The 15,908-nt window shown below is 36.0% G+C and overlaps 1 protein-coding gene across 1 annotated transcript in view; it reads left to right on the forward strand.

The window, feature by feature from the left end:
• Nucleotides 1–15,908, forward strand: part of LRP1B (LDL receptor related protein 1B) — a 1,918,909-nt gene that overhangs the window by 1,609,285 nt on the left and 293,716 nt on the right. The window contains exons 45-47 of the mRNA XM_047084146.1: nt 564–689; nt 4,878–5,006; nt 7,665–7,784. Coding sequence (XP_046940102.1) covers nt 564–689; nt 4,878–5,006; nt 7,665–7,784 — 375 coding nt within the window. The remainder of the gene's footprint in view (nt 1–563; nt 690–4,877; nt 5,007–7,664; nt 7,785–15,908) is intronic.

Genomic DNA, 15,908 nt, shown 5'->3' on the forward strand with positions numbered 1-15,908 from the left:
CTAGTAATACTTGGTTGAATTTTGTTTTCTTAGAGTTCCTAGGATAGTGTTCAGGATTTGACCATGCAGTACAATAAAATCATCTGAAAGGTTTAAGATACCTTCTGTAGTTCTGAATTTATCACCAGAGGAACAATTCCTTTTTAATTACTTGTTTCTGGAATTTTATTCTCTCTCACTGCCTATCTTTGAACATTCAAATCAAATTGTTTCCTTGAAAATAATACTTCTTAATAAATAAGCTTTACATCTGGGCTTAAAAGTTCTTTAATCACTGGAACACCTACAAAAACTGCAGCTTGAAGTGTCAATGTGGTTTTTAATGATTCTAGTTCATGTGATGTCGTGGCTTCCTTGACAAATGTTGTAGAAGATGTAGTGATTTATGTTACATGTTTTTCAAAAGTTCTTATTGCTTGTGATGTTTGGATTTTCAAAAGTCCTGAATCTTTCTTATTTTTATCTTTAAGAGATGGGTGCAGTCTAACAGTTTACTATTAATCTCTATCTAACAGAATAGAAATTCAATATAAAATGTTACCAATAAAGCTTCTTTATTGCAGGTGAACTTTCTCCATGTTCATTATTAAATGGAGGTTGCCATGACCTGTGCCTTTTAACTCCTAATGGGAGAGTGAATTGTTCCTGCAGGGGGGATCGCATATTGCTAGATGACAACAGATGTGTGAGTAAGTAAAGAGTATTGAAATGTGATATGACATAACTGCTCAAAAAGCACACAAAGACATATTGAAATTGTTTCAGTATTCATGAAGTTGTACTCTCCTCCAGTATTAAAGGCCCAGTTGGCATATCTCTCTATCCTAAAAAGAACTCGATTCACCATTCTACTTAATTGTAACACCATATGATAGATAATGATAATCCAAACAGCGGCAAATGGTGTGTTCCCCCCACTGTGGGCTGGAAGGTGTTGGATTAGAGAAATAACCTGCGTACATAATCATCAACAAACTTGTGGTTACGATTTTGAAAATTAAGTCAATAGCAAAATCAATAAAGCTGAAACAAACCAGTATATAGGCAGTAGATCAGAAGCCTTGTAGTGAAACTACTCACAGTCCGTCACAGTATGTAAATGAGAGAGAATGGCTCATGCAGCTTATTTGTAATCATTTCCAAACGGTTAATTAAGAATGTAACATTGCAGCCTTGCGTGATGTTTATACCTCCCAAAAGGCATTGCAATCTTTAATTAGTACCATTACAGTATACACTTATTAACAGCTAAGTTTTCAAACTGTTTCCAAAATAAATAAGGTTCAAGTGTTCCAATACTGCCATGAGAAATTAGCCAGCGACATAAAGAATGTTAATTCATCTTTAACATTAAGACTGTTGTGTATAACAAAGACAAAAGATAAACATTTTGCTGGAAATTGGTGAACTCACTCTCAGGATGTGGTGATTGCTTTTTTTTCTCTCATCATCTATTTCTTCATCTTCTACCTTTTCATCTTAGAAAACCAGTGGAGCTGGATATGCTCCATTGTATCAGATGGTATAAGTAGGTTTCATCTTTGTATTTGGTCGTTATTTACCAGGAGGATCTTCTCTTTTTTCTGCCATGTACTTTAATGCAAGCACTTTCACGTTGTTTTCTTTACCTTGGAAACTATCGCACCTCATACAAGAACACAGACATACCTTCTCACTTTGCACACTGGTACCACAACCCAAAGGGCACCTTTTAGCCAAAGAAGTAAAAGACTTTCATTTAAGACTGTGCCAGAGCAAACGAGGGAATGATGCAGTTGGTCAGTGAACTTTAAATGAAGACAATTTTAATAATTCGGGCCACAAATTCCTGTATTTCTTAGTAACCCGACACTTCCTTGAATTGTTCAGGCAATTGCTTAAACTCTCTTTCAGTTTGCTTTTGTGGTTTCAGCTGTAATGGTCTGGATCTGATGCCATCTGTAAGCCTGGAGTGTTAGCCATGCATTAGAATCATTCATGTTTCTTTCACAGGTCAATACAGGCCAGTAGAAAAGCAATGCCTTTAGTCGAAATAGCAAGGCTTATTTGTATACAGTGGATGCCTGTGCTCGCTGCAAAATAGATTAGATACATCTGTCCCTACTAAGCCACCTGCTTCTCTCTATTGATGAGAGGGAATGAATCAGAAAGAAAACTGTCTTTTAAACAAGCACAGTTGTATTCACATGCAACTATAGAGTGATGTTGGATTCCTCAGAGCCCACAGACCTTTATAGAAGCATCCTGTATCCATGGTGCATTCATATTGAAATCCTGTGGTCCAGCAGAGAGATTGGAAAGTAACTTCTTGTCAAATCCATCTTTGGGAAATGAGGATATTTCTGGCATATCTATGTCCACATCTGAATTAGTTCACCCAGAGCAGTTCATGAATGTTAATGGCAGTGTTGAAGGGGTGAAAGGCCATTTACTAACACCTCCCTCGGGGTATGGGAGGGAAAACCATGTGTTGGCATAATTCTTGACAGAAAGATTAGGCAGTTCCATTTTATACAACATTCCTAACCTTATCAACACCCGCAACAGAAATAAGAATAGCAAATATAATTAAAGTAATTACCTTGTAAGAGAATTAGAGGACAGATGAACCACATTTTTGTTTCTGCAAAGAAGCATAAAACACTCAATACTATTTCATATGAACTTACCTAAGCAAGAATTGTGCTTATATAAGATTTGATTTTACCTAATAAAAACATTTTTTGTTGTGAGTATTTTTCCCCCTCAAAGGCATAATGATTATAAAAACAAAATTTGCATTTTCAATCATAACAGTTTGTTTTCACTGGAAGTGGGAAGTTAAATAGGATGTGTTGAAAGTAGAATAAGTTGGGAATGTCAATAGACTCTCAGTAAGTGAATTTTGTTCAGCTCATGCTCTATTGTGATCATGTGCAGTGATGTCAGCACCCTTCTTAACACTTGTTCCTTTATTTTTTGAAATGTTTATTTATTTTTGAGAGAGACAGTGTGAGTGGGGGAGAGGCAAAGAGATAGGACAGAGGATCCGAACCAAGCTCTGTGCTGACAGCAGTGCGGAGCTCACGCTCATTAACCATGAGATCATGACCTGAGCCAAAGTCAGACACTTAACTGAGCCACCCCGACGCTCCAGCTCTTCTTTCTTTAAAGTTAATGATATTTTAGATTTTTTAATTCTTTGTTACTTTCTCTAAGATGACTTTCCACCTTAGCTAATGACCACTGAAATTTAGACTGCACCAAGAAAACAAAATATTTTTAGAATATGAAAAAAAAATTACCGATGAAAGAGTTCAATTAAAAGTCATAGGTAGATAGATTGATAATCTGTGAAAATGAGATAATTTCTAGAAATAATAAAGAAAACACTGGAAACTTCAAGTAGTAATAGTGGCTGGAATATTTCTGAAATATAGCTTTAAAAAGAAATTGGTGGTAAATTATAAAATTAAGCTCTGTTTTCCCCATTAGTGGAGATAAATGAATTCCAGTTACCTCCAACATAATTAACATGACTAGATTTTGCTGTACAATTATTCAACAAGCAATGGAGTGAGTACAAGGAAGCAAACAACACAAGGGATGCAACCAAAACATTAGATTCCAAGTGTTTTCTGGCAAATCTATTATTTAAGAATAAAAATAAGTCCACTTTCCCCAGGAAAGCTCTTTCTACAACAGGGGTTACACACTGGTGTTCCAGGAATGAAACAATGAAACCTAGCTGTAGAAAGATGTTTTTGGTTTTTGTTTGTTTGCTCATACTTTGTTGCTGTGGGTCTTTGCTCACAGATTGGGCAAGCCACATAAAAACTCAGGCTTTTATTTATTTATTTTAATTTTTTTTTATTTTTTAAGTTTCTTCTTGAGAGAGAGAGACAGAGCATGAACAGGGGAGGGAAAGAAAAGGAGGGGGAGACACAGAATTCAGAATTCGAAGCAGGCTCCAGGCTCTGAGCTGTCAGCACAGAACCCGACACAGGGCTCAAACCTACAAACCGCAAGATCGTGACCTGAGCCGAAGCCAGATGCTTAACCAACTGAGCCACCCAGGCGCCCCAGAAACTCTGGCTTTTAATTTCTTAGTAAAATCTTGAGATTTAGAAGTGAGACAATATGGTGGTGGTCACTTGGAGCCCATAAATTCTGGTTCACATGCTTTTCAGTTTATCAGGCTCTTCTACCAGTTTAATCCATGGTTTCCTGTGCATTTCAAGGAGCAGGTGCTGGCCGTGTGTATCAGTTCTGCTCCCTGGTACCTCCCACAATGCACAGAACAAGAGGCTGAGGAGAATCTTTTTAGCAGTTTCAGTACATCTGAATTTCAAAAGCTGCTAAAAGGTAGTTGGAGAGGAATATAGGTTGGAGGTAGATTTAAATGAGATGAATCAAGTCAAGCATTAACCAAAAAAAAAAAAAAAAAAGAACACTGTCCCTGAAACTGTGGTAATATTGAGTGTCAACTACACTCAAGTGTAAATAAATAAACAAACAAACAAGAGAAGTCTATGTCTGGAAAATGTCAGTGTATTGAAGAGTATATAATAGGTTCCAATAAGAAAACACACACACTCACACACACACACACACACACACACACTCTCAATATGTACAGAGCCCATTTAACTGGTTCTTTTTTTTTACAATTTCTTTTTAAGGTGGACTGTTAAGCAATATGCACAAATATAGTTACCCAAATTTAAGCCCATCCTTCTTTCCATACATATATAGTCACAAAATAATTAGCAAAATATACAAATAGGTATAAAAGAAAAATGAAGTGAGGCAAGTCCCAAAAGTTTTAGAAAGGGAAGGTAAAAACAGCAAACATTATGTTTGTTATTGAGTAAAAACCTTGACTTTTTCCCTTTCAGCAAAAAATTCCTCTTGCAACATGTATTCAGAGTTTGAGTGTGGAAATGGAGAGTGTATCGACTACCAGCTCACCTGTGATGGCATTCCTCACTGTAAGGATAAGTCAGATGAGAAACTACTCTACTGTGGTAAGTGTCCCATGTATGATGTCCTTGTTTCAGAGAGCAGTTTGTAATTATTTTTGTAGTTTTTGGTTTGATTATCTCCATTTAGTTCATAGGTATGATTTCCTGAATGTCTGTAATAATATGCAGGTCTAAGGCATAGATTTGGCTTTGTTCTTGTTCAAACGGGGCTCCTTATTTCCTATTCGGTACTCACGATACTCAGTGAAGAATTTCTCCATGGCTTTCTGTCTACAAAGTACAAATTTAAGAGCCTTTCTTTTTAGCTGTCTAGTTATTCATCATGTAGGAGTAAGTTTTAGGGTTACATTCCTAAAGTGTAAGTCAGAAATATTAGTTATTGGTAGATATTGTAAGTTTATTCTGCAGTAAAATTTCACCATCAGTCAGCACATTGTTGAGTTGATATCAAAGTGTCATCCTTATTTTTGCCTCCTGGATTGGCCCAGGGCTAGTGTCTTTGGGTACAAGGGCTTATTGCCTTAGCTATCCTCCCCATCAAGCAGGGAGTTCTTCCAGCTGTACCTCTATAGGTGACACCAAGTGATGGTCAACCTTTTGTTCTCTCTTGAGGGTAGAGATTGGCTTTTTGAGCCCAGCAAGCAACTGATGTTTACCTTCATCACAATATTTTTCCTGGAAATTTGTGTATGTGTAATCATTAATAGTTATTGTAGCATTGTTCCAGCTTATTTCCAAAATGGTTTCATTTATTTTTGCACTGCAGTATAAGAGTGTTGATATTGTATGCTCTGTAAAATTCAGGAATATATATCTGGAATTTGGTTTCTACTTTTCTCCTTTGTTCTATCACCTGGATAATAATTATACCTAAATGATCAAAGAGTGGTTAAAATAAGAGGAAGATAGAGTTTGGGCAATTCACAGGCAGTTCTCTCTTTTATGTTGCAGAATCACACTCTCCGTTAAAATGATAGTCAGATGTAATTTGTCCATGATTGATCTATAACTGAAATCTTAGTGAATTTACCTCAACTGGCATATTCACTTGAATGAATGGTTATATTCTATACACTATGAAAATATTAAACTGTATAAAAATATAATAATCAGCTTGCAATTTGTATTTATTATGAATTGTCTTGAGAATATATTTCACATTATTTTTATCTCCTAAAAATATTCGTGTGAGCAGTGGTTGGCAAACTTTATCTGGAAAGGGTTAGTTAGTTAAGTAATGTAGGGTTTGTGGGCCAAAAGTGCTCTCTGTGAATTATCCTTTATTTAAAAAACTTTTTTTAAACTTTTTAAAAATATAAATACCATTCTTAGAGCCAGAGCTATACAAAAACAGGCTCACAGGCTGCATTAGGCAAAAAACAGGCTGCAAAAAACAGGCTGCTCACAGGCTGGATATAGATTTTAGGCTTTGGAGTTACACCTGAGGTTGCATTTATGTTCCTAAACCTACTAGTGTATGACTAGTAGGAGCAAGGGTACTTCTCTGTATTTTTATTTCTCACTACAAGACAAACCTAGTTTGAATGTTGATTCAGAACACTAAATAAACAAAAGTATATGTACATTTGCTCAATATAGAGCCTGGCACAAAATTAGTGTTCAGTAAATGGCAGTTATTATTATTGTAAGTGGTACCTTCTGCCCCCAAATCAGAAAATACAGGAGACCCTCTTTTTTTTTTAAATTTTTTAAAGGTTTATTCATTTGTCAGAGACAGAGAGAGGCAGAGCATGAGGGGGGAGGGGCAGAGAGAGAGGGAGACACAGAATCTGAAGCAAGCTCCAGGCTCTGAGCTGTCAGCACAGAGCCCAACACAGGGCTCGAACTCACAGACCTTGAGATCATGACCTGAACTGAAGTCGGACACTTAACCGACTGAGACACCCAGGTGTCCCAGGAAACTCTCTTTAAGATAAATACATTTAGAAAGCAATTATTATTATTCTTAGAAAATTTGGTAGACATTTTTCAATGTTTTTTTAAGTTTATTTATTTATTTTGAGAGAGAGAGAGAGAGAGAGAGAGAGCATGTGCACGCACACAACGGGGAGGGGCTGAGAAAGACGGGGAGAGAGAATCCCAAGCAGGCTCCACACTATCAGCACAGAGCTCCATGCGGGGCTCGAACTCACTAACTGTGAGATCATGACCTGAGCCAAAATCAAGAGTCAGATGTTTAACCGACTGAGCCACTCAGATAATTTTTAAGGGAATTTATGGATATTTAGGTAACTCTCTGATTCACTGATTCAGGGATACATGTTTTGCCACTTTTTTTCTTGTTATAAAACCCTTACAGCATGCAGAAGAGATAGGGGATAGGTATTGAGAGTGTCTTTATGACTTTTGAGGTAGAGACTGATTTCTTGAGAAAGTTTAGTATGTTTATTTCCATGCTAGTGGACACAAATATAAGAAGCAATAATGCGAGTATAATTTGAAGAGGTCTCCAAGTATGAACACTGAAGTTAAAATACTTAGTCAAAAAGGTCTTTACTGAATATACCACTTGATAATGCATGAATATGCAAAGCTCTAATCTAGAGCTTTGATCCTGCACAGCACTTGTTTCATAGATACATGATCCAATTGTTATGAATGAGATCTCATCAGTGATTTTCTTTGTTTTAAAAATATCTCTGTAAGACATCCAGTTCTGTTTCTATTTTCATTTATAAGAAAACAGAAGCTGTCGACGAGGTTTCAAGCCCTGCTACAATCGTCGTTGCATTACGCATGGCAAGTTATGTGATGGTGAAAATGACTGTGGGGACAACTCTGATGAATTAGACTGTAAAGGTAAATATGTGCTGCTTCAGCCTAGGAATGTTATGATGCTGTTTCCTGAAATTTTCCACAGCGTGTCCCTGACAGCACAGTGGTTTCACCCTTTTGGTATATAGCACCTGCTAACATATATGGACCACATTTTAGTAGATGCTGTTGGAGGGGAGTTATTAGAATTCATTGAAAATTATGACTTTATTCTCTATTCTGATTTTTATCCCTTCACTCACTTCAAAACTCGTGTCATTTCTTACATCTTCAGTTCTACCTCCTTGTTTATTGGACATTTCTACAAGAATGTGTAATACTGAATGTACTGCTCCAGAAATGCTCTCCTTCATTTCTCAATTCTCTGTTTTTCACATGAGTGTGTTTCATCATTTTCCTAACAACCAGACAGGAAAACTTGGATTCCTCTTTCCTCCATACTTTATCACCCACATGCCCATGCATCAATAAATCATCCAATTCTTTGAAATATCTTCCCTTTCAATCTACCTTGAGCCTGGATTAACACAACGTTCCTTATGTATGTATGTATGTATTCAATATTGAGAGAGAGGGAGAGGGGGGGAGGGAGAGAGAATCCCAAGCACTCTCCACATTGAGTATAGATATATCCCTTGACCCTGGGATCTTTACCTGAGCTGAAACAAAGAGTCAGAAATTCAATTGACTGAGCCACCCAGACACCCCAACACAGCAGTCCTTTAACTTGTCTCCCTGCCTATACTCTTTCCAGTTAATGCAAATGTTGTTAATCATGCTATAATGTTTTATTGAACTTGTTCTTACAGTGATTCCTGGGACAGATCAGCAAACCAGACTACCTGGGACAAAATCTTAGCCCCAATCCCAATACTGACTCTGTCTTTGGATAAAATACTTAACCAATCTGTGCCTTAGTTTCCCAAGCTATAAGAAAAGAGGCAATAATTAAATGAGTATATTAAAAACTCAGAACAGAACTTGGCATATAGTAAATGCTATATAAGGATTCACCTTGTATTTTTAATCATAGACATGATAAAGAATCACAAATGGAGTCCTGGTGTTTACAGAATGAACAACAAATGTTTTAGTCTGACATTTAAGGCCTCCTAAAATCTGGACCCAAAAGAATTTTCTAAACCAATTTTCCTTTAAAAATCTTCATTCACTGAACACATTTCATTGTGTACAATGCATTAAGGATGAAGACATAAAATTAATAAGTCATCTGCCTGTTCTTAAGGAGTTCAAACTGCAAGTGAAAGATAGTAATTTACAGATGAAGATTTATATCAAGTACTATAATTGCACATATAAGAATACCAAGTTTTTCTTGGGGGAGTGGGTTGGAATAAGGTATAAATAAGGTGGAATGATCAAAATAGAAGGTAATTCCAAGTAGGGAGACTAATATTGAAAGCTGCAAATAATTTGATATGGTCAGAGCCTGATTGCATACTGGCAAGTGGTTTAGAAAAAAATGAGACAAATTAGAGGAAGGAGCCATGACTTGAAGATGTATTTTGACCCATTTTAAGGAACATAAACTTCACCTTATAGTCACCAGAAAGTCAGTGAAGGTTTAAAGGAAGCCCAGTATAATCAAATTTATATTTAAAAAAAAAAGAGGAAAAAAAAACCACTTTGATTGTGAAAATGAAAACTATAATACTGACATCAGAAAGATAAAACAGGAGGCTATCACAGCAGCCAAATATGAGAATAAAGAGGAGAGAGACAGATACAACAAATTTTAAAAGGTTTATCTCGGGTAATAATCCCAGAGAAAGCATAGGAAAGAACAGATGAGTTTTGTGAGCTTTTGTTTTTGTTTTTGTTTTTAAATTATTATTTGTGTTTCATTATTTTTTAAATTTATTTTTATAGGTCTTTTGTTCACGTGGGATAGGAATAAGATAATATTTGCATTCTGAGAGGGGAGCACCTGTAGACATTCAGATGGAACTGTTCCAAAGACATTTAGATAGATGTAGAGCTGGGGCTCCAGTAGTATTTTAGAAGGGAAGTGTTTATTTTGAACTCATACAGAGAGAAAGCTCAGAGGATGTATGGAGTAATAGTTGTAGGGGAGTACATCAGAATTGCCTATTGAAATAAAAAAAATAACTGAATATACTAATAACGCAAAAAAGGAGAATCAGATCACAGGACTAATAGAAAGATCTTCATAAGAAATTGTTATTATTTTTTAAGAAGGGAGAATCAGTTAGCATTGTAAAGTGTTATGGGGAAGACAAGAAGCCAGGCATAGACTAGAAGGTCATTGAACTTGGCAAATAGATAATTTCTTGGTAACCTTCGTTGGGAGTCAGTTCAGTGGTAAAGAACAATTGTAAAGAACAGCCAAATTTCATTGGGTTGGAGCAGAAAATGTATGGTGAAGGAGTAAATACAGTGAAGAATACTATTTTCAGAAAAGACTGATGGTTGGGGTGCCTGGGTGGCTCAGTCAGTTAAGCGTTCAATTCTTGATTTCGGCCCAGATCATGATCTCACGGTTGGTGAGTTCAAGTCTCACGTGAGGCTCTGTGCTGACAGGTCTGAGCCTTCTTCAGATTCTCCATCTCTCTCTCTCTCTGCACCTCCCCTGCTCTTGTCTTCTCTCTCTCTCAAAGATAGACATTTTTTTTTTAAAAGAAAAGATTGATGGTAAAGGAAAGATGTGAAGTCCAGTTGCTATGAGAAGGTGATGCAAAGGTGTGGAAGAGGACAGAATGTGTGCACAAATAATTTGTCACTAGAAAAGGGTTAAGAAGTTACTCTGCCATCTTAGACCATAAGACTTTGGCCAAACACTTGAGTAGCTTACTATTTAAGGTTGACCCTGTAGCTTAGGAAGACCCAAATACTTTTGCAGACTAAATCAACTGTTATTTCAGACTGCATATAAAATATTAAAAGTGATAAAGTATAGTAAGATACTGGGATAAGTGTAGGGAAATGGATAAGTGTTTGGAAGAAAGGAGGAAACCAAACTTTAAGTAGACCAAAAAAAAAGTATGTTTTATTATTTATTTGCAAGCAGGAAGGGAGAATATAATAAAGACTTTAAGCTAGGATAAAGATAAAAATATCAAGATAGAATGTGAAGGAATTGAACAATAGATACGAAAAGTAGATTTTACAACAAAATTCATAAAAGGAACTGTGGGAAGTTAATAACTTACTGTGGATTTTCTTGAAAAATGAAAAAAAAAAACATTTTTTCAAAGGTGGTAAACAAATTAGTCCATGAGTTGAAGTTTATGAAACAGAGTACCTAGTACATGGTAGGTGTATATCAAATTCTTATGTTGCTGGGGGAGCAGTAAGTCTTCCAAAAAATATAGATAGATTTTATTGTGCCTAATGTTATCATTACCAGCTGCTCAATAACAATAAAAATAACTCACAATGTTATTTCCCCTTTCTTAGACTAAACTTTTGATTTCTGTGTTATAACTATCTCAGTCTTGTACTTGGACAAGAGCTACTGCATTTATGAATCAAGTTTCAGTCAAGACTTTTCTTTTGTGATAATAATAATGTAAAAATCATAACTATGGATATCTTAAAAACAACAACTAAAACATATGCCTTGAAATTCTTCCTGTTTAATATAGGATGCCTGAAACTAAGAGCGCTCATGAAAACTCATATACTTTATTACTAGCTAGAAATTAATAGATTTAAGTAAGTGAACTAGCTCCTTTAGGATAAACAAATGGGTACCTTTTTATTTGAGATTATTTATTACAGTTACATCTGTGGATTTGATTTTTCCCTCATATTAATTTTATTCACATAGTGTCCTTGTAGGGCACATTTCACATCCTAGGGAAAGACCTTCTGGGTCTATATCCCATAAGCCAATTTATCTTATAAGTCAGTAATTCAGATGCATAGCCATCCAGCAAATGGGACCTTATCGTACCTAAAAGATAATGAAATTTGAAAAGGAACATGTAAGGGCTCAGGGACAATGGAAAAGGAGTTCTCTCTCCAAGTGTTTTCTTCCACATACACCTTCTCTGTTTCTATAGTCAGTGCAACATGTGGATGCATACAAGTGCACACGTGGGCACTCACACCTGCGTGCATGCATGCACACACACAATTGTGCTACCTATTACTTTTTTTTAATTTTTAATGTTTTTTATTTATTTTTGAGAAACAGAGAGAGTGCAAGCCAGGGGGAGGGGGACAGAGAAAGGGAGACACAGAATCCAAAGCAGGCTCCAGGCTCTGAGCTGTCAGCACAGAGCACAACATGGGGCTCGAACGTGCCAACAGTAAGATCATGACCTGAGCTGAAGTCGGATGTTTAACCAAATGAGCTACCCAGGTGCCTCCAGTACTTTTTAACATAAATAAAGCAAGACATTAAAAATATAAATTAGTACAATAAAAAGTCAATATACACAGAGACAGTTTGATAGGCTATGGAGAGAGGCTACAGTGCAATCATCTGTAAATTATTTGAAGTATTTTACACTTTTTTTCTTTGGTTTAGATCTTAATAGTAATTAATCTTTCTTTCTTTCTTTCTTTCTTTCTTTCTTTCTTTCTTTCTTTCTTTCTTTCTTTCTTTCTTATTCCACAAGGCAGAAAATCTGTTTACAGAGTGGAAATGGATATTATAAGGAATCAGTTTTAGTTTCTTCTCTTTTGGAAGAGAAGCAAAACCCTAAATCCTTGTAAATCTTTTATTACTGCCCTGAGAGTTTTAGACATCAGGCTACCTGGAAGGGTGGAGGGAGATAACCTGAAGAATTGTTCAGAAAGTTTGTCATTCTGTATTCTTCTTCTGGTTGTGTGAGAGGTTGTGTGAATAGGTTCGGGGAGAGTACATGATATCCTTCCTTCTCTCCCAATTGAGATGGGTCTAATTACTCCCTTTGGGAAGTACATGAACTTGCCTGGGCCACCTGGACACCTTTAGGTGGACTGGAGAGCTAAGTAGTTCTAAGGCTACCTAAAGGAGAGGAAACTGGTGATTGTTTTTTCATAAGTTCATAATAAAACTTTGAAGAATCCACAAACAATACGCTAAAGGAAGAGATAAGCATGCCTATAGACGAAATCATCATTCCTTCCGGGTTTGCATACCTTTAGAGCCTAAGCAGTAAGTTAAATAAAAGATGTGGTTTGAAAGTAAACAGAAGAGATATGACAGCAAATTTAATGTTTTCTTTCTTTCTTTCTTTCTTTCTTTCTTTCTTTCTTTCTTTCTTTCTTTCTTTCTTTCTTTCTTTCTTCCTTTCTTTCTCCTTGTCAGCTTCCCTGTGCTGCAGGCTGGGCAGGGAAGTTGGAAGAGAAAACATTGACTTAAGTTATTTATAACAAGTGCCCTAAAAACCACAGAAAGACTAATCGATCTTATATCTTTCCTATCTCATTAAATATTTTAACTGACACAGACAAAAGAAAGTGGCTGGAACAGGAAAATTGAGAAAGTATATGAGGGGAAGAATGGTTTTATTCCCTCTTACTGCTGCTTTGATCCACATTCCCTGTCAGATCTTCCTTTGTAGTATCTCATTGCTATTCCTGGTGTGGCTGTGCTGTTTTCACTCACATTTTGCAGGCTTCCTTCTCCTTTTGGACTATCTGGAGGGAAAAGTCTAGTATTTCTCACTTGGCTTATCTTTATTTGGACTACATTATTTTCTTTTCTCTGTTTTTCGGGACTTTTAGCCTGAGGAAAAATTGACAGAAAGCTTTCATATTCACTTGACAAATTAGAGATTCCAGTACATTTCTCCCTCAAAAATTACCCGAAGGGTGAAACACATTTCAATACTTGACTGACCAAAACAAAGTGGGGAAGAAATATAGTTGAAGGAACATAGCAGAAGACGTTTTGGCAGAAGAGACATTTGCTTACCTGTTTACTAAAATTCCTGTGGTTCCCATGGACTCCTCCCATCTCCCTCTCCTTCCTTGCCTACAGATGCTGGAGATATTAATCCCCACAACCACCTTGCTTCTACTGCGTATGAAATGCTGCAACCACTTAGTATGTCCAATTTCAGTGTGACTTAACATCCTAGTTAACCCTCCGATGGTTCCCAAACTCTACACCAAGTTATAGACTCTGTGGAGAGAGGATTTGAAGTTAAAGGTACAGTCTTCCTATTTGCACATTGCACCTACTCTAATAGGTCTGCCTGGTCCTCCTCACCAAGATTCATTAGCCATATTTTTATTGGAAAGTGGAAGAAAACACACATCCTACAAATATTCTACCCTCTGCCCAGTTTTCCTGACCCCCTGCCTCATCCTTTTGCCCATGTGTTTCTTTTAAATATTATCTCCTAACACCTCTTTTCAACTTCAAAGTTATAGTTTGTTTTCATCTAGTCAGATTTCCTGTCCTTTCTTTCTTCTTCTCAGAATACCATCTAAAACTGGGTTCCACTTGCTCCACATTCCTACTCTTCTCGCATTCTTTACATGCACTTCCACCTGAGAGCCCCAGTACAATTATTTTTGAACCTCCATTACGGTGACATTGCTGGATCTCGAGTCCTCTTAACTGTGTGAGATGCCACCCCCATGTTCACGGAGTCATAATTTGCCTCTTCACTCTATCTGCCACCAATCCCCACTCAGATGGGCTCCCGGCCACGTATACAGAGGATTCTCTGTGGAAGTTTGGGGAGAGATGGAGGTGGTGGAATGAGTTGTGATTGTGCCTATTGTGATCGTTCTGGCATCCTTAAACTCTGTGAGTATCAGATGGAAACCCAGGGGTATTATGAGATAATCTTTTTAGAAATGTCTGGGAATATTACCATTGTCTAGGATGTTGGTTTTTTTTTTTTTTAATCTTTAAGGATTAACTTTAAACAGAATGTGAAGTAAGATACTAAAAAGCAGACATTAAATACATCTCCTCAAGTAATTCTTAAACATCCTAAATTTAGTACCAATAATTTAATTAACATTATGCAATTACATGTACCATGTTTCAAAATAATCAAATCATAAGAAATTTTAAAATAAAACATTCAAGGAAGTCTCTAGTTAAGCATTTACATAGCATTCATTATTCTGTCAGCCAATGTACCAGGAAGCAGGACAATTGATAATATCTTTGCTTTGTGTAGAATGGAAGCATATGGGTTTAAATACCTTGTAATACAGCACTATTGAAATTTGAACCCTGTCTTCTCAATAAAGGCACTATACAGGATCTTTTGGAATACAACTTCTTAATAGGAGATTCTGATAGATAGCTAAGTAAGAAACAAAATATAAATGCTTGTCATGATTGCTTTCTATGTTATATATTCCATTTACTGTTTCTATTGAAAAAAATATTGAATGTAAAATGTAATTGAAAGGAATATGGAAGAGATTTTGCTTTTGTAGATGTAAAAGAAGAATATCTTTTTTTTTTCCTGTTTGGAACAGTGTATTTATTTCTATTCATAATAGCATTATCTGTTTCATATGATAAGGTGTTATTTTTAATGAAGAAAACACTGAGGCAATTATAATTGTAAATTGTAAATAAAACATTTATTCTAATCATCATTTAAGCACAAATAAGGATTCAATTGCAAGATACAATTAAATATAATAAGAACAGTGCATTATGAAATACAAATGACACATACACCCTTGAGTAAAATTTGCATATTTTAAGGTGGCATTTTAACCATTTACAATTGATATAATTTCTATTTATAATTAAATGGGCTCTTTAAAATATCAACACTAGTAAAAGTGGCATAATCAAAGAGTCCTTCAGGTTGTACATTTACATAAGCCACCTGTGGAAATTTGAATTTGGAATAAAATTCTCACCTAAGTTAATCTAATGTACATAGTATGTCATGCACCTGTTCACAACATATTGCTAGAAACCATTGTATGGTAATGAATGTGTGAGCAAAGTAGAAAGGAATATATGATTAAGCATAAGCTATTCTGTATAAGGTGTAGATAATGACAGTAGCATATTGAAACTGATTCTCATCTAAGCATAGCAGGGAATTGGAAAGCCATACTTACTAACAATAGAGACAAGTCATACCACATTTATGCTTCTGAGAACGAGGGATTCATATGTCCTATAGCAGATATTAGTGATATGGCTGTGTAAAGGAGTAGAAAATGGCATGGATGACTTTCTAG

Source organism: Lynx rufus, unplaced genomic scaffold (assembly GCF_022079265.1).
Source record: "Lynx rufus isolate CCGP_SWC_20201006 ecotype Redwood Valley unplaced genomic scaffold, mLynRuf1.p SCAF_2, whole genome shotgun sequence".
Classification (NCBI taxonomy): domain Eukaryota; kingdom Metazoa; phylum Chordata; class Mammalia; order Carnivora; family Felidae; genus Lynx; species Lynx rufus.